Here is a 25,467-nt window from a genome sequence, read left to right on the forward strand (position 1 = left end):
TCACTTTGATCTGATAATTTTTTCAATAAAATAAATTAATTTTCTGTCCCATTTCTTAGTTATTTATATTGTTTTTTCCAAAGTATTAGTGTATGCACCTAAGAGGATGGTAATCACCGTATCAATGGGTTAAAAGATAAAAAGCTACTTTGAAAAAAAACCTTTCTCCAAAACTTTTCCCCCACCTAAATCAATGGGAATATCTCAATAAACCATTTGTTTCCTGCAAGATTCTCACAGGTGCTCCTCAAAATTAAATTAACATATTTATCAAAATCCCACTACTATATTCTTTTTTTAAATAAAGTTATTAAATTCGCAAGAACCAACTTTATTTTATTTATTCCAACAAATATATCTGCTAAAACAATGAAAAAAGATATAAGCTTTCCTCATTATGTTAAAAGAAAAAAGAAGAAGAAGAAAGTGTTAAACTTTGTTTTATAAATCATTGCATATTTTTTATTATTTAGAGATGATTTTAGGAAATGTCTGTTTTTTAGTTTTAAAATCTAAATTTTATTTTTGAAATATAAAATAATAAAATAATGGACACAAAATCCTTTTTAACAAGTACGAAACATCTTATAGCCCCTTTATGTCTCTTAAATATATAATTATATTTATCAATAATATTTTAAAAAATAATTACTTAAGGTAATGAAACAAGTTAATATTGTTATAGGTTTTTTTATTTTAAAAATAATGTTATTAATTTATACAAAGTTTCATTTTTAAAATTAAATTTTAGGCTTAAAAATATATATTATTCAAATACGGTTCGACTGAGTTGGATTGGATTGAGTTGGGTTCGGTTCAGTTCGATTGGGTTGGGTTGGGTTCGATTGAATTAGATTGGGTTGGGTTCGGTTTGGTTTGGTTGGGTTGGGTAAATGGTTGACACTTATCTATATAACTATCATATCGGTGTTAGTGCATTGAATAAACTTTTGTTGGCATCCTATAAATTATGCTCTTCTTGTGTGCCCTGATGATATTGACACCATTTCAACCATTTTTTTTAGAAATACAAGTTTAAATGTTCACTAAGCGATAAATTCACTAAATGATAAACTCACAAAACGATAAATTCACTAAACGATAAACTCACCAAAGATAAACTCACGAAACGATAAATTCACCAAACGCTATATTCACCAAATGATAAATTCACTAAACGATAAATTCACTAAACGGTAAACTCACTAAACGATAAATTCACTAAACGATAAACTCACTAAACGATAAATTTACCAAACGATAAATTAACCAAACGATAAATTCATCAAATGATAAATTCACCAAACGACATAACCACCAAATGATAAATTCACTAAACGATAAATTCACTAAACGATAAATTCACTAAACGATAAACTCACTAAACGATAAATTCAATAAACGATAAACTCACTAAATGATAAACTCATTAAATGATAAATTCACAAAAACGATATATTCACCAAACGATAAATTCACAAAACGCTAAATTCACCAAATAATAAATTCAAAAAATCATATATTCACCAAACGATAAATAACCAAACGATAAATTCATGAAACAATAAATTCACTAAACGACAAATTCCTAAACGATAAATTCAATAAACGTTATATTCACTAAACGATAAATTCAAAGAACGATAAATTCACAAAACGATAATTCACTATACGCTAAATTCACTGAACAATATATTCACCAAACGATAAATTCAGTAAACGATAAAGTCATTAAACGAAAAATTCACCAAACGATAAATTCATTAAACGATAAACTCATAAAACGATAAATTCACTAAACGATATATTCACCAAACGATATATTCACCAAATGATATATTCCCCAAAAGATATATTTCCGAAACGATATATTCCCCAAACGATCAATTCACCAAACGATATATCGTTTGGTGAGTTTATCGTTTAGTGAATTTATCGTTTTGTCAATTTATCGTTTGGTGAATTTGGCGTATGGTTAATTTATCATGTTATGACTTTATCGTTTAGTGATTTTATCGTTTAGTGAGTTGATCCTTTCAGGAATTTATCGTTTAGTGAATTTATCATTTGGTGGATATATCGTTTAGTGAATTTATCGTTTGGTGAATTTATCGTTTGGTGAATTTATCGTTTGGTGAGTTTATCGTTTGGTGAGTTTATCGTTTAATGAATTTATCGTTCAGTGAGTTTATCGTTTAGTGAGTTTATCGTTTAGTGAATTTATCGTTTGGTGAATTTATCATGTGGTGAATTTATCGTTTGGTGAATTTATCGTTTAGTGAATTTATCATTTGGTGGAAATATCGTTTAGTGAATTTATCGTTAGTGAATTTATCTTTTAGTGAATTTATCCTTTGGTGAATATATCCTTTGGTGAATTTATCGTTTAGTGCATTTATAATTTGGTGAATATATCGTTTGGTGAATTTGTCTGGTGAATTTATCATTTTGTGAGTTTATCGTTTAGTGAATTTATCGTCTTGTGAATTTATCGTTTGGTGAATTTGGCGTTTCGGTTAATTTATCATGTTATGAGTTTATCGTTTAGTGAGTTGATCCTTTCAGGAATTTATCGTTTAGTGAATTTATCATTTGGTGGATATATCGTTTAGTGAATTTATCGTTAGTGAATTTATCGTTTAGTGAATTTATCATTTGTTGGATATATCGTTTGGTAAATTTATCGTTAGTGAAATTATCGTTTAGTGAATTTATCATTTGTTGGATATATCGTTTGATGAATTTATCGTTTGTTGAATTTATCGTTTGGTGAATTTATCGTTTTGTGAATTTATCGTTTGGTGACTTTATCGTTTAATGAATTTATCGTTTAGTGAGTTTATCGTTTAGTGAGTTTCTCGTTTAGTGAATTTATCGTTTAGTGAATTTATCGTTTGGCGAATTTATCGTTTGGTGAGTTTATCGTTTAGTGAGTTTAACGTTTAGTGAGTTTATTGTTTAGTGAATTTATCGTGTAGTGAGTTTATCGTTAGTGAATTTATTGTTTAGTGAATTTATCGTTTGGCAAATTTATCGTTTGGTGAGTTTATCGTTTAGTGAGTTTAACGTTTAGTGAGTTTATTGTTTAGTGAATTTATCGTGTAGTGAGTTTATCGTTAGTGAATTTATTGTTTAGTGAATTTATCTTTTTGTGGATATATCGTTTGGTGAATTTATCGTTTTGTGAATTTATCATTTCTAGAATTTATCGTTAAGTGAGTTTATCGTTTAGTGAATATATCGTTTAGTGAATTTATCGTTTAGTGAATTTATCCATTGGTGAATATATCCTTTGGTGAATATATCCTTTGGTGAATTTATCGTTTAGTAAGTTATGATTTAGTGAACTTATCGTTTAGTGAGTTTATCGTCTAGTTAATTTATCGTTTAGTGAGTTTATCATTTGGTGAATATATCGTTTGGTGAATATATCGTTTATGGTATTTATCGTTTGGTGAAATTATCATTTGGTGAATTTATCGTTTGGTGAGTTTATCGTTTAGTAAATTTATCGTTTAGTGAATGCATCGTTTAGTGAATTTATTGTTTAGTGAGTTTATCGTTTAATGAATTTATCGTTTATTGAATATATCGTGTAGTGAAATTATCTTTTAGTGAATTTATCGTTTTGGTTAATTTATCGTTTGGTGAATTTATTGTTTGATAAATTTAGCATTTGGTGAATTTATCGTTTGGTAAAGTTATCATATAGTGAATTTATCGTTTAGTGAATTTATCGTTTAGTGAATTCATCGTTTAGTGAATTCATTAAACGATAAACTCATCAAACGATAAATTCACCAAAAGATATATTCACCAAATGACAAATTCACCAAACGATATATTAACCAAACGATAAATTCACCAAACGATAAATTCAACAAACGATGTATTCACCAAACGATATATTCACCAAACGTTAAATTGACCAACCGATAAATTCATCAAAACGATATCTTCCCCAAATGATAAATTCATGAAATGATAAATACACTAAACGATAAACTCACTAAACGATAAATTCACTTAATGATAGTCTCACTAAACGATAAATTCAATAAACGATAAACTCATCTAACTATAAATTCACCAAATGATAAACTCACCAAACGATAAGTTCACCAAACGCTAAATTCACCAAACGATAAATTCACCACAAGATAAATTCACAAAATGATAAATTCACTAAACGATAAATTCACTAAAAGATAGACTCACTAAACGATAAACTCACCAAATGATAAATTCACCAAATGATAAATTCTAGAAACGATAAATTCACCAAACGATAAATTCACCAAACGATATATTCACCAAAGGATAAATTCACCAAATGATAAATTCACTAAACGACAAACTCACTAAATGATAAATTCACTAAACGATAAACTCACTAAATGATAAACTTACGAAACGATAAATTCACCAAACTATAAATTCACCAAACGACAAATTCACCAAATGATATAACCACCAAATGATAAATTCACTAAATGATAAATTCGCCAAACACTAAATTAAGCAAACGATATATTCACCAAACGATAAACTCACCAAACGATAAATTCAACAAATGTAAATTCACGAAAAGATAAATTCACAAAACGATTTATTCACAAAAAGATATATTCACTACACAAAATACTCACTAAACCATAAATTCACTAAACGATGAAGTCACTAAACGATAAACTCCCTAAACGATAAACTCACTAAACGATAAATTCACTAAACGATACACTCATGAAACGATAAAATTCACAAACCATAAACTCACTAAACGATAAACTCACGAAATGATAAATTCACCAAATAATAAATTAACTAAACGATAAATTTACCAAACGATATATCCATCAAATGATAAATTCACTAAACGATAAATTCACTAACGATAAACTCACTCAACGATAAATTCGCAAAACGATAAACTAACTGAACTATAAATTCACTAAACGAGAAATTAACCAAGTGATCAACTCACTAAACGATAAATTCAGTAAACGATAATCTCACTAAGCGATGAATTTACCAAACGATAAATTCACTAAATGATAAATTCACCTAACGACAAATTAAACAAACGATAAATTCACCTAACGATATATTCACCAAATGATAAATTCACGAAACAATAAATTCACTAAACGATAAACTCATAACATGATAAATTCACCGATACGCCACAAACTCACCAAACGAAAAATTCACAAAACGATAAATTCATTAAACGATAAACTTACAAAACGATAAATACACCAAAAAATAAATTCACCAAATGACAAATTCACCAAACGATATATTCACCAAATTATAAATTCACTAAACGATAAATTCACCAAAGCATATATTCACCAAAGGATATATTCACCAAAGGATAAATTCACTAAACGATAAATTCGCTAAACGATAAACTCACTAAACGATAAATTCACTAAACGATAAACTCACTAAACGATAAACTCGCGAAATGATAAATTCACCAAACGATACACTCACTAAACGATAAACTCATGAAATGATAAATTCACCAAATGATAAACTCACGAAACTATAAATTCACCAAACGATAAGTTCATCAAACGTTAAATTCCCCAAACGATAAAGTCACCAAATGATAAATTCACAAAACGATAAAATTCATGAAACGGTCAACTCACTATATGATAAATTCTCCAAACGATAAACTCACTAAACGATAAACTCACAAACGATAAATTAACCAAACGATAAATTCACTAAACGATAAATTCACAAAACGATAAATTCACCAAACGATAAACTCACTAAACGATAAATTCACCAATGATAAATTCACCTGACGACAAATTCATCACACGATAAGTTCACCAAACAATATATTCACAAAATGATAAAATCACCAAACGATAAATTCACAAAACGATAAATTCACTAAACGACAAAAGTCATTAAACGAGAAACTCACTAAACGATAAATTCACTAAACGATATATTCATGAAACGATAAATTCACCAAACGATAAATTCACTAATGAATAAATTCACGAAACGATAAATTCACGCAACGATAAACTCACTAAACGTTAAATTGACTAAGCGATAAACTCACGAAACGATAAATTCACAAACAATAAACTCACTAAACGATAAATTCAGTAAACGATAAACTCAATAAGCGATGAATTTACCAAACGATAAATTCACTAAATGATAAATTCACCTAACGACAAATTCAACAAACGATAAATTCACCTAACGATATATGCACCAAATGATAAATTCACGAAACCATAAATTCACTAAACGATAAACTCATAACATGATAAATTCACCGATACGCCAAACTCACCAAACGATAAATTCACAAAACAATAAATTCACTAAACGATAAACTCACAAAACGATAAATTCACCAAAAGATAAATTCACCAAATGACAAATTCACCAAACGATATATTCACCAAATTATAAATTCACTAAACGATAAATTCACCAAAGCATATATTCACCAAAGGATATATTCACCAAAGGATAAATTCACTAAACAATAAATTGACTAAACGATAAACTCACTAAACGATAAATTCACTAAACGATAAACTTACTAAACGATAAACTCGCAAAATGATAAATTCACCAAACGATACACTCACTAAACGATAAACTCATGAAATGATAAATTCACCAAATGATAAACTCACGAAACTATAAATTCACCAAACGATAAGTTCACCAAACGTTAAATTCCCCAAACGATAAATTCACCAAATGATAAATTCATAAAACGATAAAATTCATGAAACGGTCAACTCACTAAATGATAAATTCTCCAAACGATAAACTCACTAAACGATAAACTCACTAAACGATAAACTCACGAACGATAAATTAACCAAACGATAAATTCACCAAACGATAAATTCACAAAACGATAAATTCACCAAACGATAAACTCACTAAACGATAAATTCACCAAAGATAAATTCACCTGACGACAAAATTCATCACACGATAAATTCACCAAACGATAAATTCACTAAACGACAAAAGTCATTAAACGAGAAACTCACTAAACGATAAATTCACTAAACGATAAATTCATGAAACGATAAATTCACCAAACGATAAATTCACCAAACAATAAATTCACGAAACGCTTATTCACTAAACGATAAATTCACGCAACGATAAACTCACTAAACGTTAAATTGACTAAACGATAAACTCACGAAACGATAAATTCACAAACAATAAACTCACTAAACGATAAACTCACGAAATGAAAAATTCACCAAATGATAAATTCACTAAACGATATATCCACCAAATGATAAATTCACTAAACGATAAATTCACTAACGACAAACTCACTCAACGATAAATTCGCTAAACGATTAAACCACTAAACGATAAACACACCAAACGATAAATTCACCAAATGACAAATTCACAAAACGATAAATTTACGAAACGATAAATTGAAGAAACGATAAATTCACCAAACGATATATTCACCAAGTGATAAATTCACTAAACGATAGTATCACCACACGATAAATTCACCAAACGATAAATTTATCAAACGATCTCCACCAAATGAAAAATTCACCAAACGATAAATTCACGAAACGATCAGCTCACTAAACGATAAATTCACTAAACGATAAACTCATTAAACAATAAATTTACCAAATGATAAATTGAGTAAATGATAAATTGACCTAACGACAAATTCACCAAACGATAATTTCACCAAACGATATATTCACCAAATGATAAATTCACAACACGATAAATTCACAAAAAAAAATTCACCAAAAGATAAATTCACCAAATGAAAAATTCACCAAACGATAAATTCACCAAAAGATAAATTCACCAAACGATAAATTTTCAAAACGATATATTCACCACATGATAAATTCACTAAACTAAAAATTCACTAAACGATAAACTCACTAAACGATAAACTCAGTAAACGATAAGTTCATTATACGATAAACTCACCAAACGATAAATTCACCAAACGATAAAGTCACCAAACGATAAATTCACCAAACGATATATCCAACAAATGATAAATTCACTAAACGATAAATTAACTAACGATAAATTCACTAAACGATATATCCACCAAATGATAAATTCACTAAACGATAAATTCCTGAAAGGATCAACTCACTAAACGATAATTTCACTAAACAATAAACTCACTAAACGATAAATTCACCAAACGATAAATTCACCAAACGATAAATTCACCTAACGACAATTTCACCAAACGATAAATTCATCAAACGATATATTCACCAAATGATAAATTCACCGAACGATAATTTCACTAAACGATAAAGTCAATAAACGATAAAGTCAATAAACGATTAATTCACTAAACGATAAATTCACCAAACGATAAATTCACTAACGATAAATTCACTAAACGATATATCCACCAAATGATAAATTCACTAAACGATAAATCTGAAAGGATCAACTCACTAAACCATAATTTCAGTAAACAATAAACCCATTAAACGACAAATTCACCAAACGATAAATTCACCTAACGACAAATTCACCAAACGATAAATTCACCAAACGATATATTCACCAAACGATATATTCACCAAATGATAAATTCACCGAACGATAAATTCATTAAACGATAAAGTCAATTAACGATTAATTCACTAAACGATAAATTCACCAAACGATAAATTCACCAAACGATAAATTCACCAAACGATATATTCACAAAACGATAAATTCACCAAACGATAAATTCACCAAACGTTAAATTCACCAAACAATAAATTCATTAAACGATATATTCACTAAACGATAAATTCACCAAACGATAAATTCACCAAACGATATATCCAGCAAAGGATAAATTCACTAAACGATAAATTCATTAAACGATAAACTCACTAAACGATAAGTTCACTAAATGATAAACTCACTAAACGATAAACTCACTAAATGATAAAGTCACAAAACAATAAATTCACCAAACGATAAATTCACCAAACGCTAAATTCACCAAACAATATATTCACCAAACGATAAATTCATCAAACGATAAATTTACCAAACGTTAAATTTATGAAACGTTAAATTTACCAAACGATAAATTCACTTAACGATAAATTCACTAAACGATATATTCACTAAACGATAAATTGAGTAAAGGATAATTTCACGAAACGATAAATTCACTAAACGATAAACTCACCAAACGATAAATTGACCAAATGATAAACTCACCAAACGATAAATTCATCAAACGTTAAATTCACCCAACGATAAATTCTCCAAACGATAAATTCACAAAACCGTAAATTTACTAAATTGTAAATTCACCAAAGGATAGATTCATCAAACGATATATTCACGAAACGATATATTCACGAAATGATAAATTCACCAAACGATAAATTCACCAAACGATAAATTCACCAAACGATGTATTCACCAAATGATATATTCACCAGAGGATATATTCACCAGAGGATATATTCACCAAACGATATATTCACTAGACAATATATTCACCAAACGATATATTCACCAAACGATATATTCACCAAACGATATATTCACCAAATGATATATTCAACAAACGGGTTGGGTTTGATTTGGTTGGGTTGTGTTGGGTTCGGTTCGGTTGGTTTGAGTTGGGTTGGGTTGGGGTGAGTTGAGTTGGGTTGGATTGGGTTGAGTTGGGTTGAATTGGGTTGAGTTCGATTGGGTTCGATGCGGTTAAGTTAAATTCGATTTGGTTCAAATCTTCAAACTAGGATGAACCAAATATAGAAGGAGACCATTAGAGGAAAACCAAATGAAAGGAATCTAATCAAATTCTAGAGGAGTTCCTGCTGCACCTCCTAATTTTCATCATACATCTTCAAATATTCCATTATTATCCTTTTTACTAATAACCACCTTCTTTCTATAACATGTTTAGAATTAAAAATTTAATATATTTAAATTTAAAAATGAAATTAAAAAAATTATTTCTTTAAATTTAAAAATCAAAAAATTGTTTTAATGAATATATTAAATATTTAATTAATTTAGTATTTTTTATATATTTTTTTATTCAGTAATATTTAAATTTATAAAATATTATTATTTAAAACAAATAAGTAAAACATATCAAAAAAACTAAAAACAAAAAAATAAAAGAATAAGTTAATCGTTTTTGGAAATATGGTCAACATATTTTTTAAGTTTTTTTTAAATTTTGTAATATATTTTATTTAACTGTTTTTTTTTAAATGTTTATTTAGATCATATTTAGATAAGAGAAGTTTGGAAAAATAAATTGAAACAGTGTTTTTTTTCTTAAATATAGAAATTTACATGTCAACTTTATATTTGAAAATAGTCTTTTTTTATAATCAAACATTAAAAATATATTTAATTTTTATTATTTTATTTGATTGGGTAGATAAGCATGTTATATATGGATAAATTAATAAAATGATTATAACAATATTAAATATTTAATTTTTTAAATTACTTATGAAAAATTAAGGCTTAAGTATATGGTCCATGTAATATATATTCATTATTTTGGTCCTCATATTTTTTCTTTTCTTTTTACTCCCAGTATATACTTTAACATTTTATTCTTTTTGTCTCCACTGAAAGAGTAAAATTTTATATTGAAAAAATCACTAAAAATATAGAAAAAAAAAATAGTAAAAGTGAATATGGACCCAAAAAAAATATGAAAGTCTTTTATTTAGTTTTTCTTTCACTAAGACAACAAGCCTAATCAACACTTCAACATATGCATAGTTTGAACAACATGTTAGGTTTATAGCATCATTAAAATAAAAATGTTAGAAATTTATATATCGAGAGATTTATACTGTCTTGAAATATAATAAAATAAAACTTTATCTTATGTGTATATTAAGAATTTAAATTTTTAAAGATTTATTTTTTATCCGTATTCACCTTTTAAACATATTTAAAGTTGCCATTTAATCGAACTTTTTAAATAAAAAAGTTATATATTAGATCATAAGTCAACATGTTAAAAGTATAAAAAAACCATTGTACAAAATCATGTGATGCATAATATAGACAATCAAGGTACACGTTTTTGTACATGTTTTTATCATATATAATTAATATATAAATTAAAGAATGAAGTATGATGTCTCAAATTGCGTACAAAAGTATAAAAAATAGGTTAGGATGTAAACACTAGATTTTATAATTACCATACTAGATTTGCACACAAGAAACAGAAAAAACCTGTAAAGCCCATTAAAATATTTACCTTAAAAAATAATAATAATTTTCTCTTAGTATTTATTATTGATAGTAATAATTTTTGTAAATAGAAAACATGATTAATAAGTTTATATAAAAGAAATGTAAGTTAAAAAAAAATGGTAACTATGATAATGCTAATTCTTATGATTACTTTAACCATCAATTTAGTAATAAAATCAGGGGATTGAACACCACCTCCATAAACTACCAGATATATTGTATATGTCTCCCGTGCAAGTGAAGAGAGATAAATTTCAATGAAGTATACAATAGACAATTTTCTTTCTAGAATTATTTTTTGTGTGATAATTCTAAATTGTAGCATCTTCCTATGCATTAAAATTGTCTAAAAAAGCTTAATACCATAAAAACATAAAGCATAGTTGATCGGAGCAGGTTAACACGAAAATAAAAAATAACAATATAGTAGAAGAGACCTTTATTTTTTACTTATTTTTGAATTAATTTATGACGGAATGAATATGTATTTTTAGACATGAATGTCAATAAGTTTGGTTTTGATATTTATTTTTCATTGATGTCTAAACTTTTAACTATATATATATTCTACAAATTTTCATGTCTTCCTTTTATGAGTTGGTAACTACAACCATATTATTATGGTCTCATACTTCTTATATAACTATTCACATAACCTACCAAATCTTATTATTTTTTATATTAATACCAGATATATAAAATTGATTAAAATGTAGTAAAGTTTGATTGTGTTGTGTTATTATTACTCTTAAGTAAGATTTTAAGTAGGATTATATAACATACACTCAAAAGAAGAGATGTTAAATGCAACACACAACATATTATTTTGGAAAAATCCATTTGTTGCCCATTGCAATTGTTCTGTGTGATACTATAATTAAGTTGACTTAATAATAAAAGCTTTGGTATCTTTCTCTCTTCCATTCCCGTGTATTGTCCTTGAGTTGATTTTAAATATCTTGCTTGAATTTCTTAACCTGATTTAATTTCCATTCTCAAATTTTATTATTCCAACTGTCCATCTTTGAAATCAAAGTAACAATGAATTATTATATATTATAGAATATTTTTGTGTTAAAGATAATTCTCCATATTCCAATTATCGTGCCAAAAATGAACTTTTGTCTCCTTTCTTAATAACTATTGTCAAACTAATTTGATATTGCCTTAACCACGTTACTTTCTTTAAAGTTCGGTTTGGAATCCTCCAGCTAGATGAATAAAATCTAGAAAGAAAACCGTCAAAGGTTGTATGAAATGGATCAAAGAATCTAATAAAATTCTCACCACTAAACCAACTAAAATTATCTGTACCATGTAAACATGCACAAATTTTTAATTTCGTTAACAATTTTAATCCAACATTTAAAATTTTAAATCGATATCAAGTATAATAATTTATTTAAAAATTATTATTCAAACGATTATGTTGTTAATTCAACCTAAAGTAGAGTTTTGTGGCAACGCTAAAATTGGAAGAGGTAGATAGACAAGGCACAAAACTGGTGGGGTAAGGTGTCACTTCCATGTTGAACGTCACAAGTGCCACATGTCATACATAAACATGACACTTGGCAAGAAAATTCTTACAAAAATAAATTAAAAAAAAAACTAAAAGAATTTAAAAAAATTCACAAATTGACGTGACATATCATTAACGTCTTTCATGATATTTTTAAAGAAAATCTAATTAAGGCACTTCTAAAAGTTAAGATTAAATTATTTCTTTTAAAACAAGAATCAACTTAACACACTTCCATTAAGAAAGCAATTATTGTTGGCTACATATATAGATATTGTATATAGATGATGGATATGAAAAATGAAAACTTTATTATAATAACAATGTCTTTTTCATTCTGATTGTAACACCAGTGTTAACAGATCTACAACATATATGTATCTTTTTCCATCGACCGAAGTCCAATACAATATAATAGGACTTTAATTACAATGAAAGAATAATGAAAGAATGAGAAGAAAATCTCTATTTTTGAGACCTATGAACTTTAGAATAAAAGAATATGAATTAATTAGTTACAAAGAAAATGTAATAATTGAATGAATGAATTTTGGTTGTACTATTTACTAGAACTATAAAGTCTGGTTTCTTTTTTGAGGAAGTTCTTGTACCACGTTGCTGATAGTTTTGGATATCTTTTCAAACCATTTTTGTAATCTATGAAGATCATTCCAAATCGTGATGTATAACCCGAAGCCCATTCAAAATTGTCGAAGAAAGACCACACATAGTATCCCTTCACATTTGCTCCATTCCTATAATAATGAAATGAATATAAATTAAAAAAAAAATCAAACAACATATATAAGAATAAAATTTTAATATTATAAAAGTAAAAATTACTTACCTAATAGCGGACAGAAGATAATAGAGATGACGATAATGATAATCTATTCTGAAAGTGTCCATAAGAGATTCTTCAAGTGATAAGGAGGGTTCATTATACTCGTTGACACCTATAAAAATGAATAAGAATAGGTCAAAAAGAGTACGATGCACATTGAATTTAGCAAGGGAGAGAAACTGTGAAACTGATGTATAAAGAAGTATGAACAAATGATATTTACCATTCTCTGTGATGTAAATCAAAGGATTGTTATATTTTTCCTTGGTATATAACACGAGATCACGAATTCCTCTGGGATAAACGTATAACCAATCAGAAGCAATCTGCATGAATAAAAAAAATGTTAATTTTACATTTTATAAGATTGAACCAGTAGAGAATTTTATGTCTTAATAGGAGTATAGAAGTACCTTGATTCCAATAGGTTTCCCATCGCGTTCAACTAGAATGAATCAAAAAGAAAAAAGCACAAGCTATTGTTAGTCATGATCTTATTCAACTATTTAGGGTGAACTGATAGAATGTTAGAAAATAGATGAAATCCTCACATGCAGCAGTGACAAGAGAATCGGTTAAGTAGCTGGGGTTGTCATTGCTCAATTGAGGTGCATCGGTGGCATATGTTGTAGAGTAATAGTTTAGGCCGATAAAATCGAATGAACCAATAAGAAGTCTAGCTTGCTCTGCAGTAAACTTTGGCAACCTTGTTCTCACAAGTGATCTCATACTTTTTGGATAGTCTCCGTTAGTTAATGGATCCATAAACCTGAAATCATTTAGCATTCAAATCAGTTTTTTTAAAATTCATCAAACCATACTTATCAAATTGTTAACATATGCATTTTGTATAAAGCAAATTAATAGAGTGTGATAGAAAGTCTTACCATCCATACATGAAGTCAATTGCTCTTTCGGCAGCCTTTTGATCAGCTTTTGTGTCTCTGAGTGGCAAAAACCAATTAGCCACCAAGGTTATGCCTATCACACCCTCTTGAGATTTCTGCATATATATCATTCAAATATTAAAACAACCTTCGAGAATACTCAATTTTAACATAGCTAAATATTTAAGAATACTTAATAAATTGACTAACCTGATACTTGGTCTTGTATAGACGAACAGCTGCTGCATGAGCAAGAAGTTGATGATGTGTGACCAAATATGGCTCAGTTGAAGAATCACCACCAGTGCAATTTGAATTCATCCAAGAAGAGCAGCGACCTGGTGCCATTTGTCCATTTGCATAGCCATTCTGGCTGTAACTCCATGGCTCATTCAATGTAACCCAATACTTCACCCTATCACCAAATTCCTTGAAGCAAAGTTCTGCATAATCTCTAAAATCCTTCCTGAATAAGAAAAATATATGTTTGTTTGTCAAATTATATTCCTATGCAGCTGTTAATCAAACGTGCTAATCAATTATGTGTTAGATTTGAAACTTACACTATCAGTGGACTTAAAAAGCCTCCATACTCATCTTCCAGTGCTTGGGGAAGATCCCAATGAAAAATAGTCACAAATGGTTTTATACCTGTGCACGATTGTTAACATTATTAATAATCATCATCAAATTTTATAAAATTAAAAAGTCCAAATACGATAGCATTTAAGTCAAATATTCTAACCATTAGCCACCAGCTCATTGATAAGGTTGTTGTAATAGTTTATTCCTTCTTGATTTATTCCTCCACTCAGCTTTCCTTCTGTAAATATATAGTTTTATAAAAAGGGTTAGGTTAATTCAAAAGGAAGATTCAACTATGAAACATTTAGTCATTATCTACAAGAAAATAACTTACTGGGGAGAATCCTTGACCAAGATATGGAAAATCTGTATGAATCAAGATTCGAATCCTTCATCATTTCAACATCTTCCTGCAGACACAGAAAAATATGTTATATTATTTATAGGTAATTGACGCTTATGAACACCAAGAACTGTATGTTTTCTTTAAATATATATAAAACAAAGGAATGCTGTGATCAAACCTTGTAATGATGGTAGGAGTCAATGGCCACGTCTCCGTTGCTTCTATCCTGGATCTTAGCTGCATTTCAGTAATTCAGAATTAATTAGAACATATATTTTGTTTATTATTTAAGATCATTCAGAAAAGTATCATATTTGCTTTGTATTTGATCTGTTTGTACTGTGGAGAATCGGAGAGAGTGAGTTACGCACCTGGATATTTATGGGTGAAAGTATCCCATACACTTGCTCCTCTGCCACCTTCCGTTGCTGCACCTTCGAACTATATATATGACAAACATAAAAGAAATCAAAATCTCATTCAGGAAAGTAATTCAGTTTGGTAGATATTATATGTAGTTGTTAAGAGGTATATATATACCTGGTAAGAGGAAGATCCAGCTCCAAAGATGAAGCCTTGAGGGAAAGTGTTGCGATTGATTGAAATGTCAATAGTTGGTGAAACTGAAACTGTTTCTTCGCATGTAACTTTGGAAGATCTAACAAGAAGAAGAGCAAAGAGACCGAGAAAGAGAGAGCTGTAGAAGGCCATGTTATTTTTCTTAGACGTTTGATGTTTCTGTGAATGCTTCAATCTCTCCTTATATATATATGAAGGAATACCAGCTACCTACCACCTTCGTGCTTTGACCAGTTGATTTCATAATAATATATATAATATATACTATTTTTGACTAAGAGGAGTGACTGAACTTGTACTTAGTTTGTTCCATAAAACTATTATTAAAGAACTCCTCTCACGTTTTTATTCTTTGCCTACTTTTCCGTTGAATATCAAAATTGGCGGCTATATTTTATTCAGCAATTTTCTAACAGGAAAGCACAAATTTTACCATGCTTTTCTTCACATTTCTCTAGTGAGAGAAAACAGTATTTTTATAAGGGGATGCCTTCGATGTTCTGAACAGGAAGTCCAAACTAAGAAAACAAACTACTAGAAAATTTACTCAATTATCCATATCTAATTTGTTGGCACAAAAATTTCATGTTCTTATGCTTATGTTATTACTCCCAAAATTTGTGTTTTTCTATTATGCATTTTTGGATTACATTATTTTAGTGTTATTTTCTTCCCCTGCAAACAAAAACAGCATGAATATACTATAATTGTTTAATTAAAAGGTTAGAACTTTTTGTTTGGGTTTTGTCAGAACACAAAAAAATATGACTCTTCTCCTCCCTAACTCCTTTATGTTTTCTTCTTTTTTGCGTTTTCTGTTTCCGTTTTCTTCCTCTTTTCCTGGATATGTCATGTTTCTTCTCTGTATCATAATAATAAGAAATAATACCATGCTTTTAATACTTGTTATGATGTGTGGAACAAAGTCAAGAAAGTATATTCCAATGATGTTTTATAATGTTATTTTCAATCTTATCACAGCCATGCTCGAGAATCATGATATACAAACGTATCTTAGTAAGCTCGATCACTTAATTGCTGATTTGGAGTCACTTATGCCTTTAACTAATACTGAAGACAAACATGTTGAACAACGAGACAAGTTTTTGATGGTCCTTGCACTTGTTGGACTTCCTCTTCAATTTGAATATGTTTGCAATCAATTCTTATCTAACACAAGAGCTCCATCGTATGACATTATTAGTGAACAATTACTTCGCCTCTCCATTTCTCACGAGTTTGGTCAATCACCTATACCTCCCACTGATTCCTCTGTTTTTAACCCCCAATCTTCCTACCAATTTTACCTTTATCACATTTAAGGGGTATAAGAAGAAACGATGAAGGTGATCAACCAATTTTCCATTCTTTCGACCCGGTGGTTCCGAATTGGAGATCCATAAAGAAGTACATTAAAACATATAATCAAAATTGAACTTTTTCTGATGAGGGTATTAATCAAAGTGGAATCAACACTTTAAAATGCCACTTTTATGTTTTTCTCATCACCTTAAAATGCTCAATGAAACCTTTTGGTTACAAGGTTATAAATTATTACGTTGTATCATATCATACCATGGAGAAAATAGACGGGAAGAAACAAGCCTCACTTTCCAACTCAACACTTTACGTACTTAATATTGCCATTTGGAAGTCCCACACCGTTCAGAATATCAGACAAAATAATCTTTATAAACCTTCTGACGAACATGTCAGTTCGCCGAGCTGGGTAACGTCAGCTTGTGACCTGAGTGGGGGCATTAAGGTGGTTGGACAAGGCTATTGCTAGCTAAGCTGGTCTGGAGGCTGCGATTTTCTGGCTTGCCCACTCCAAGTTCGGAGTTGAGTCATGGGATCTATGCGAAGGCATGGGTTTCCTGTCTCTTAGATAGGAGGGCACAGCGTGAGGCTGGTTTCACAGAGCAGCGACAACCTCTGGCTCTTGACAGTGGAGGGATAACAGGCTGCTGCACCTCCATTCCCAATCAAGCTTGGTGAGCCTTGCTCTTGAACAATCACATTTTTTTATGAAATACCTGTTTTAATGCAAACTCTGCCATTTTGCAATCTTCCATGTGATTGCCAACTTATAAATAAAAAACTTGTGGGATGAGTTGGATGCTTGCAAAGCGTTTCAAGTGATGATGCTGATATCCAAATCAATATGATAGAATTGCATACTCATTAGGTGACATCTGAGGGGAAAAAATGATTCCTAGTCTCCCATAATATGTAACTTCACTTCCTATATATAAAGCAAAAGCAAACCACAACAAATAACTCTGCAAATTACTTTCTAAAGGATCTGCTTCTCAAGAGAAAAAAATGGTAGCTATTGAAAAGAAAACACAAAGTTCTCTGCATCATCGCAATAACGGTTGATGACTTACTGGAGGGGTCTCTTAGGCTCTTGGATATCTGTACTGCTAAAAGATTTCCTTCTGAAATCAAAGGAAAGCTTGAGTGACTTAAAGTCATCCATCCGCCGAAAGAAAGGCAGTGAAAATGGATTCGCAGTTGCATGTGTGACATACTCGGTCAGCAAATGAGGAAGAAGATGAAGAAGCAAATTCAAAACACCCTGAAAAGTTTGAAGCACAAAAACAACAACACTTCAAACCCAGCAGATGGTCAGCAATATCCAAGTTGATGAAGCCTAAAAGAGAAGTTTGTGGACTCTAAAGAATCAAACACAAATGAATTTCAAAAGGTGGATGCAGCCTTGAAGTCTCTCGTCAGTCACAAGCTTTCATCTATTGAGAATTTTCATAGTGATATGGAAAACTTGGAGCTGTGCATTCATGATCTCGAAATAGGTGTTGATCACCTCTCAAGAAAATTAATCAGAAACAGAGTTTCCCTTCTCAACATCTTCAACCACTAATGATAGTATCTACTTGATTTTTGTGCACTCAAATTTCCCCCATGAGTGTCACAATTGTACATGAATGTGATTGATTACATTTGTTTATAATTTATTAAATACATATCGATTGAGGATTGTTACTTCAACATCTATATCTTTTTGTACAGTTCATGTGTTTACCCTCCGCATCTCATCTTTCAACTTTCCTTTTTCTCCTAAAAGTTCACCGTTAACATGAATCATAGAACACTAACCAACCCAGATTGAGTCAGATTAACTTATTAAGTAATAATTCATAATAAATCGAGTCAGATTAAATAATTTGTTTTGACATATTTGATATTAATATTTTTTAAGTAGTCTCTATTTCATATCTTATATCTATTTTAAATAGATAAATGATTATGAAATAAATTAAATAGTTGGATATATTGAGTTTTAAGTATATTGTTTTTATTTGTAATCTTATATTTATATATTGATGTTATTTTTAATAACTATATATATATATATATATTTATATATTTATATATTTATTATATACATCATAGGGTAGATGATAGATTGTCGTATTTAAAAACAAGAACACCAAAATAAAATTACAAAATATAATAAAAATAAAAAATTTAATTAACGCAATTGACTTTCAAAATCTTATATATCTTTGTTTGATGGTTGAATTTCACATTATTCTTCATGGGCATTTTCATTGTTGCCAACCGTACTATATGGTCAGACGGCTAAAAATAAGACCGAGCAGAAAATACCACTAAGAGAGAACGATCGACCACATAAGTCTAAACCTAGGAAATCTAGATAAGTAGTGTGAGGAGTGCCTAGTTGAACATGATTAATAGGTAATGGGTCATGATTAAGTCGTGATTAGGGTTTTACTGATCTCAGGCCCATCTGAAAACTATAAATAGATGTCAAAAGTAAGAAGGTAGTGTTGGAAGTCTCACATGAGGTAGAGATAAGGCCAAATTATAATATATAAGTGGAGTGCAAACCTTAGCTTACAAATTGGTTTTGTAGGGATGAGTTAGGCTTAAAAACCCACTCTTGTATATGATATAAGAGTATATTGCATATTTTTTGGATTAAATATATAAAAAAAAAGTAATTTCTTTGGTGTTCAATTAAATAATGTGTTTTTGATTTCAACCATACTTATTGTTACATGTGTTAATTACATCTTAATCATAATATTCTATTTACCTTTATGCATATTCAAATAACATTGATATAATTTAATTTCATGTAAGATATCATTATGAACTTTTGACATTCCAACTATACTGATATCCTAAAGTTTATTCATCATTTGTCACTAAATGAAAATTTATTAAAAATAAAAAATAAAATAAAATAATACAAATCATAATGAACCACATCAAACCTATGATAAAAATTATTCTTCACGAAACATCAACAAAATTTACATATTATAAAAAAAATCTAAGTAATTACATAGATAAAACATTAAACTATTTATATTGTTTTCGGTTAATAAAGATCGACTTCCTCTCACGACCATCACACTTTATTCACACATCCAACATTGACTGTGCTCTAACCTAGTCCAGCTTACCTTTTAATTAAACAATTCTAGTATATTCAAGCTGTGTTTGTTTGCAGAGGAAAGAAATAACACTAAAATAATGTAATCCAAAAGTGAATAATAGAAAAAAGAACACAAATTTTGGGAGTAATAACATAAGCATAAGCATAAGAACATGAAAATTTTGTGCCAACAAATTAGATATGGTTAATTGAGTAGTTTGTTTTCTTAGTTTGAACTTCCTGTTCAGAACATGGAAGGCATCCCCATATAAAAATACTATTTTGTCTCTCACCAGAGAAATCTGAAGAAAACCTGGTAAAAGTTGTGCTATATCCTGTTAGCAAATTGCTGTATAAAATATAGCCGCCAATTTTGATATTCAACGGAAAAGTAGCCAAAGAATAAAAACGTGGGAGGAGTTCTTTAATAATAGTTTTATGGAACAAACTAAGTACAAGTTCAGTCACTCCTCTAAGTCAAAAATAGTATATATTATATTATGAAATCAACTGGTCAAAGCACGAAGGTGGTAGGTAGCTGGTATTCCTTCATATATATATATATATAAGGAGAGATTGAAGCATTCACAGAAACAACATCAAACGTCTAAGAAAAATAACATGGCCTTCTACAGCTCTCTCTTTATCGGTCTCTTTGCTCTTCTTCTTGTTAGATCTTCCAAAGTTACATGCGAAGAAACAGTTTCAGTTTCACCAACTATTGACATTTCAATCAATCGCAACACTTTCCCTCAAGGCTTCATCTTTGGAGCTGGATCTTCCTCTTACCAGGTATATATATACTTCTTAAAAACTACATATAATATCTACCAAACTGAATTACTTTCCTGAATGACATTTTGATTTCTTTTATGTTTGTCATATATATAGTTCGAAGGTGCAGCAACGGAAGGTGGCAGAGGAGCAAGTGTATGGGATACTTTCACCCATAAATATCCAGGTACGTATCACTCTCTCCGATTCTCCACAGTACAAACAGATCAAATACAAAGCAAATACGATACTTTTCTGAATGATCTTAAATAATAAACAAAATATATGTTCTGATTAATTCTGAATTACTGAAATGCAGCTAAGATCCAGGATAGAAGCAACGGAGACGTGGCCATTGACTCCTACCATCATTACAAGGTTTGATCACAGCATTCCTTTGTTTTATATTTATTTAGAAAATAACATACAGTTATTGGTGTTCATAAGCGTCAATTACCTATAAATAATATAACATATTTTTCTGTGTCTGCAGGAAGATGTTGAAATGATGAAGGATGCGAATCTGGATTCATACAGATTTTCCATATCTTGGTCAAGGATTCTCCCCAGTAAGTTATCTTGTAGATAATGACTAAGTGTTTCATAGTTGAATCTTCCTTTTGAATTAACCTAACCCTTTTTATAAAACCATATATTTACAGAAGGAAAGCTGAGTGGAGGAATAAATCAAGAAGGAATAAACTATTACAACAACCTTATCAATGAGCTGGTGGCTAATGGTTAGAATATTTGACTTAAATGCTATCGTATTTGGACTTTTTAATTGTATAAAATTTGATGATGATTATTAATAAATGTTAACAATCGTGCACAGGTATAAAACCATTTGTGACTATTTTTCATTGGGATCTTCCCCAAGCACTGGAAGATGAGTATGGAGGCTTTTTAAGTCCACTGATAGTGTAAGTTTCAATTCTAACATATACTTGATTAGCACGTTTGATTAGCAGCTGCATAGGAATATAATTTGACAAACAAACATATATTTTTCTTATTCAGGAAGGATTTTAGAGATTATGCAGAACTTTGCTTCAAGGAATTTGGTGATAGGGTGAAGTATTGGGTTACATTGAATGAGCCATGGAGTTACAGCCAGAATGGCTATGCAAATGGACAAATGGCACCAGGTCGCTGCTCTGCATGGATGAATTCAAATTGCACTGGTGGTGATTCTTCAATTGAGCCATATTTGGTCACACATCATCAACTTCTTGCTCATGCAGCAGCTGTTCGTCTATACAAGACCAAGTATCAGGTTAGTCAATTTATTAAGTATTCTTAAATATTTAGCTATGTTAAAATTGAGTATTCTCGAAGGTTGTTTTAATATTTGAATGATATATATGCAGAAATCTCAAGAGGGTGTGATAGGCATAACCTTGGTGGCTAATTGGTTTTTGCCACTCAGAGACACAAAAGCTGATCAAAAGGCTGCCGAAAGAGCAATTGACTTCATGTATGGATGGTAAGACTTTCTATCACACTCTATTAATTTGCTTTATACAAAATGCAAATGTTAACAATTTGATAAGTATATGGTTTGATGAATAAAAAACTGATTTGAATGCTAAATGATTTCAGGTTTATGGATCCATTAACTAACGGAGACTATCCAAAAAGTATGAGATCACTTGTGAGAACAAGGTTGCCAAAGTTTACTGCAGAGCAAGCTAGACTTCTTATTGGTTCATTCGATTTTATTGGCCTAAACTATTACTCTACAACATATGCCACCGATGCACCTCAACTGAGCAATGACAACCCCAGCTACTTAACCGATTCTCTTGTCACTGCTGCATGTAAGGATTTCATCTATTTTCTTCTATCAGTTCACCCTAAATAGTTGAATATGATCATGACTAACAATAGCTTGTGTTTTTTTCTTTTTGATTCATTCTAGTTGAACGCGATGGGAAACCTATTGGAATCAAGGTACTTCTATACTCCTATTAAGACATAAAATTATCTACTGGTTCAATCTTATAAAATGTAAAATTAACATTTTTTTTAATCATGCAGATTGCTTCTGATTGGTTATACGTTTATCCCAGAGGAATTCGTGATCTCGTGTTATATACCAAGGAAAAATATAACAATCCCTTGATTTACATCACAGAGAATGGTAAATATCATTTGTTCATACTTCTTTATACATCAGTTTCACAGTTTCTCTCCCTTGCTAAATTCAATGTGCATCGTACTCTTTTTGACCTATTCTTATTCATTTTTATAGGTGTCAACGAGTATAATGAACCCTCCTTATCACTTGAAGAATCTCTTATGGACACTTTCAGAATAGATTATCATTATCGTCATCTCTATTATCTTCTGTCCGCTATTAGGTAAGTAATTTTTACTTTTATAATATTAAAATTTTATTCTTATATATGTTGTTTGATTTTTTTTTTAATTTATATTCATTTCATTATTATAGGAATGGAGCAAATGTGAAGGGATACTATGTGTGGTCTTTCTTTGACAATTTTGAATGGGCTTCGGGTTATACATCACGATTTGGAATGATCTTCATAGATTACAAAAATGGTTTGAAAAGATATCCAAAACTATCAGCAACGTGGTACAAGAACTTCCTCAAAAAAGAAACCAGACTTTATAGCTCTAGTAAATAATACAACCAAAATTCATTCATTCAATTATTACATTTTCTTTGTAACTAATTAATTCATATTCTTTTATTCTAAAGTTCATAGGTCTCAAAAATAGAGATTTTCTTCTCATTCTTTCATTATTCTTTCATTGTAATTAAAGTCCTATATATATTGTATTGGACTTCGGTCGATGAAAAAAGATACAGATATGTTGTAGTTCTGTTGACACTGGTGTTACAGTCAGAATGAAAAAGACATTGTTATTATAATAAAGTTTTCATTTTCCATATCCATCATCTATGTACAAGATCTATATATGTAGTCAACAAAGTTTAACGTTAATTGCTTTCGTCTATTTGCCTTAAAATTTTAATTTATTAATTTCACTAAAAATCTCTTTTCTTTCCCACAATAATTAATAGATAATTTATTAAAAAATTCACTTGAAATATATATAAATATTTTTTTAATGTGAATTAACAACATGATCGTTTGAATTATAATTTATAAATAAATTATTATATTTGATATCGATTTGAAATTTTGAACGTTGGATTAAAATAGTTAACGAATTTGAAAAATTGTGCATGTGTGCATGGTGTAGGTAACTTTAGTTAGTTTTAGTAGTGTGTATTTGATTAGATTCTTTGATCCACCTTATGCATAGTTTTTGTTTAAGTTATGCTTATAGGATAGAACGGAACTATATATAGAATAGTATTCTTATAAACGTAGAAATGAGTGTCCGTAATGTGGAGGATAAGATGAAATTTTCATCTGGCTAACAAAAAAAAAACGACAATGGTATACATTTCAAGAATTGGTTGAGAGAAAAGAAAACGATAAAAAAAAACCCTAAACCTAAATTTTCATTTGGCTAATGATAAAAAAGCCACAACATGGGGTATTTCTTGTGTTGTAGGGATGTTTTTGTGTCTAGGTGTAAATTTGGAGGAATGATATATGTTTTTTGCCACAAGGTGTTTCTATTTTCTTCTTCTTTATCTTGCACCAATACTTTGTACATGTAAATATCATATATAAGATTTTTTTTTCTGTCTTCTTCTCTTTCTTCTCTTCTTTTTGTTTTGCCTTCTGGTTTCTTTGTGGTGGTCAAAAATCTTATTTTGAAGTGTTCTATCATGCATCTCTCGAATGAACAAAGTTGATGAGAAGATTTGAAATCCTCAAATTTATTAAAATTTAATTAAGCTAAACAACATATATAAATACTTATTGTAAACATCCTCAATTTATTTTATAATATAATGTAGAATAATGTTGACTTGAATGAGTGAATAAACTTTGTTCTCATTTATTTAAGCTATTTAACAATCTATTGAGCTACACGCTCAAAGATGGAAAATTAAAAAAAAAAAAAGTGACTAAACTTTGTGATAACCAAGTTTAATTATTATATTATTGTTAACTTTTTCCACGTTTTAGTCTTTGAGCCTTTTCCCGGCGAATTTGAATATCAGCAATGGTGGCATTGTTCAACATATGTAAGAAAGAAAATAAAACTTTTAGCATAGTAATCGTATTGTCTTAATTTGAATGGTCAAAAAGACCACGCATATTTTGAAAAAGGGGAATG

General features: G+C 29.6%; 2 protein-coding genes, 1 non-coding gene and 1 pseudogene across 3 annotated transcripts; 3 read left to right on the forward strand and 1 right to left on the reverse strand.

Moving 5' to 3' along the window:
* Positions 1-13,090: 13,090 nt before the first annotated feature.
* On the reverse strand, positions 13,091-16,183 carry LOC124848833 (cyanogenic beta-glucosidase-like). Its single transcript, XM_047326645.2, has 13 exons — positions 15,999-16,183; positions 15,830-15,899; positions 15,637-15,695; positions 15,447-15,522; positions 15,273-15,350; positions 15,091-15,178; positions 14,738-14,993; positions 14,528-14,643; positions 14,192-14,409; positions 14,054-14,085; positions 13,864-13,966; positions 13,644-13,752; positions 13,091-13,551 (listed from the first exon to the last, which is right to left on the reverse strand). Exons 1-13 carry the CDS (start codon positions 16,167-16,169, stop codon positions 13,356-13,358), a joined length of 1,572 nt encoding a protein of 523 aa, XP_047182601.2. The 5' UTR covers positions 16,170-16,183; the 3' UTR covers positions 13,091-13,355.
* An 837-nt stretch (positions 16,184-17,020) lies between these two features.
* LOC148201787 (uncharacterized) lies at positions 17,021-18,975 on the forward strand (annotated as a pseudogene).
* Positions 17,757-18,060, forward strand: LOC148201788 (signal recognition particle RNA). The gene has a single exon (XR_015785388.1).
* A 2,097-nt stretch (positions 18,976-21,072) lies between the features above and the next one.
* On the forward strand, positions 21,073-24,180 carry LOC124848824 (cyanogenic beta-glucosidase-like). The gene is made up of 13 exons (XM_088108914.1): positions 21,073-21,258; positions 21,358-21,427; positions 21,560-21,618; positions 21,734-21,809; positions 21,903-21,980; positions 22,076-22,163; positions 22,261-22,516; positions 22,611-22,726; positions 22,843-23,060; positions 23,162-23,193; positions 23,281-23,383; positions 23,495-23,603; positions 23,696-24,180. The coding sequence occupies exons 1-13, from the start codon at positions 21,088-21,090 to the stop codon at positions 23,889-23,891; spliced, it is 1,572 nt and encodes a 523-aa protein (XP_087965040.1). The 5' UTR covers positions 21,073-21,087; the 3' UTR covers positions 23,892-24,180.
* The last annotated feature ends 1,287 nt before the right edge of the window (positions 24,181-25,467 follow it).

This window comes from Vigna umbellata, chromosome 3 (genome assembly GCF_029865625.1).
Source record: "Vigna umbellata cultivar VRB3 chromosome 3, Vumbellata_1.0, whole genome shotgun sequence".
Lineage (NCBI taxonomy): Eukaryota > Viridiplantae > Streptophyta > Magnoliopsida > Fabales > Fabaceae > Vigna > Vigna umbellata.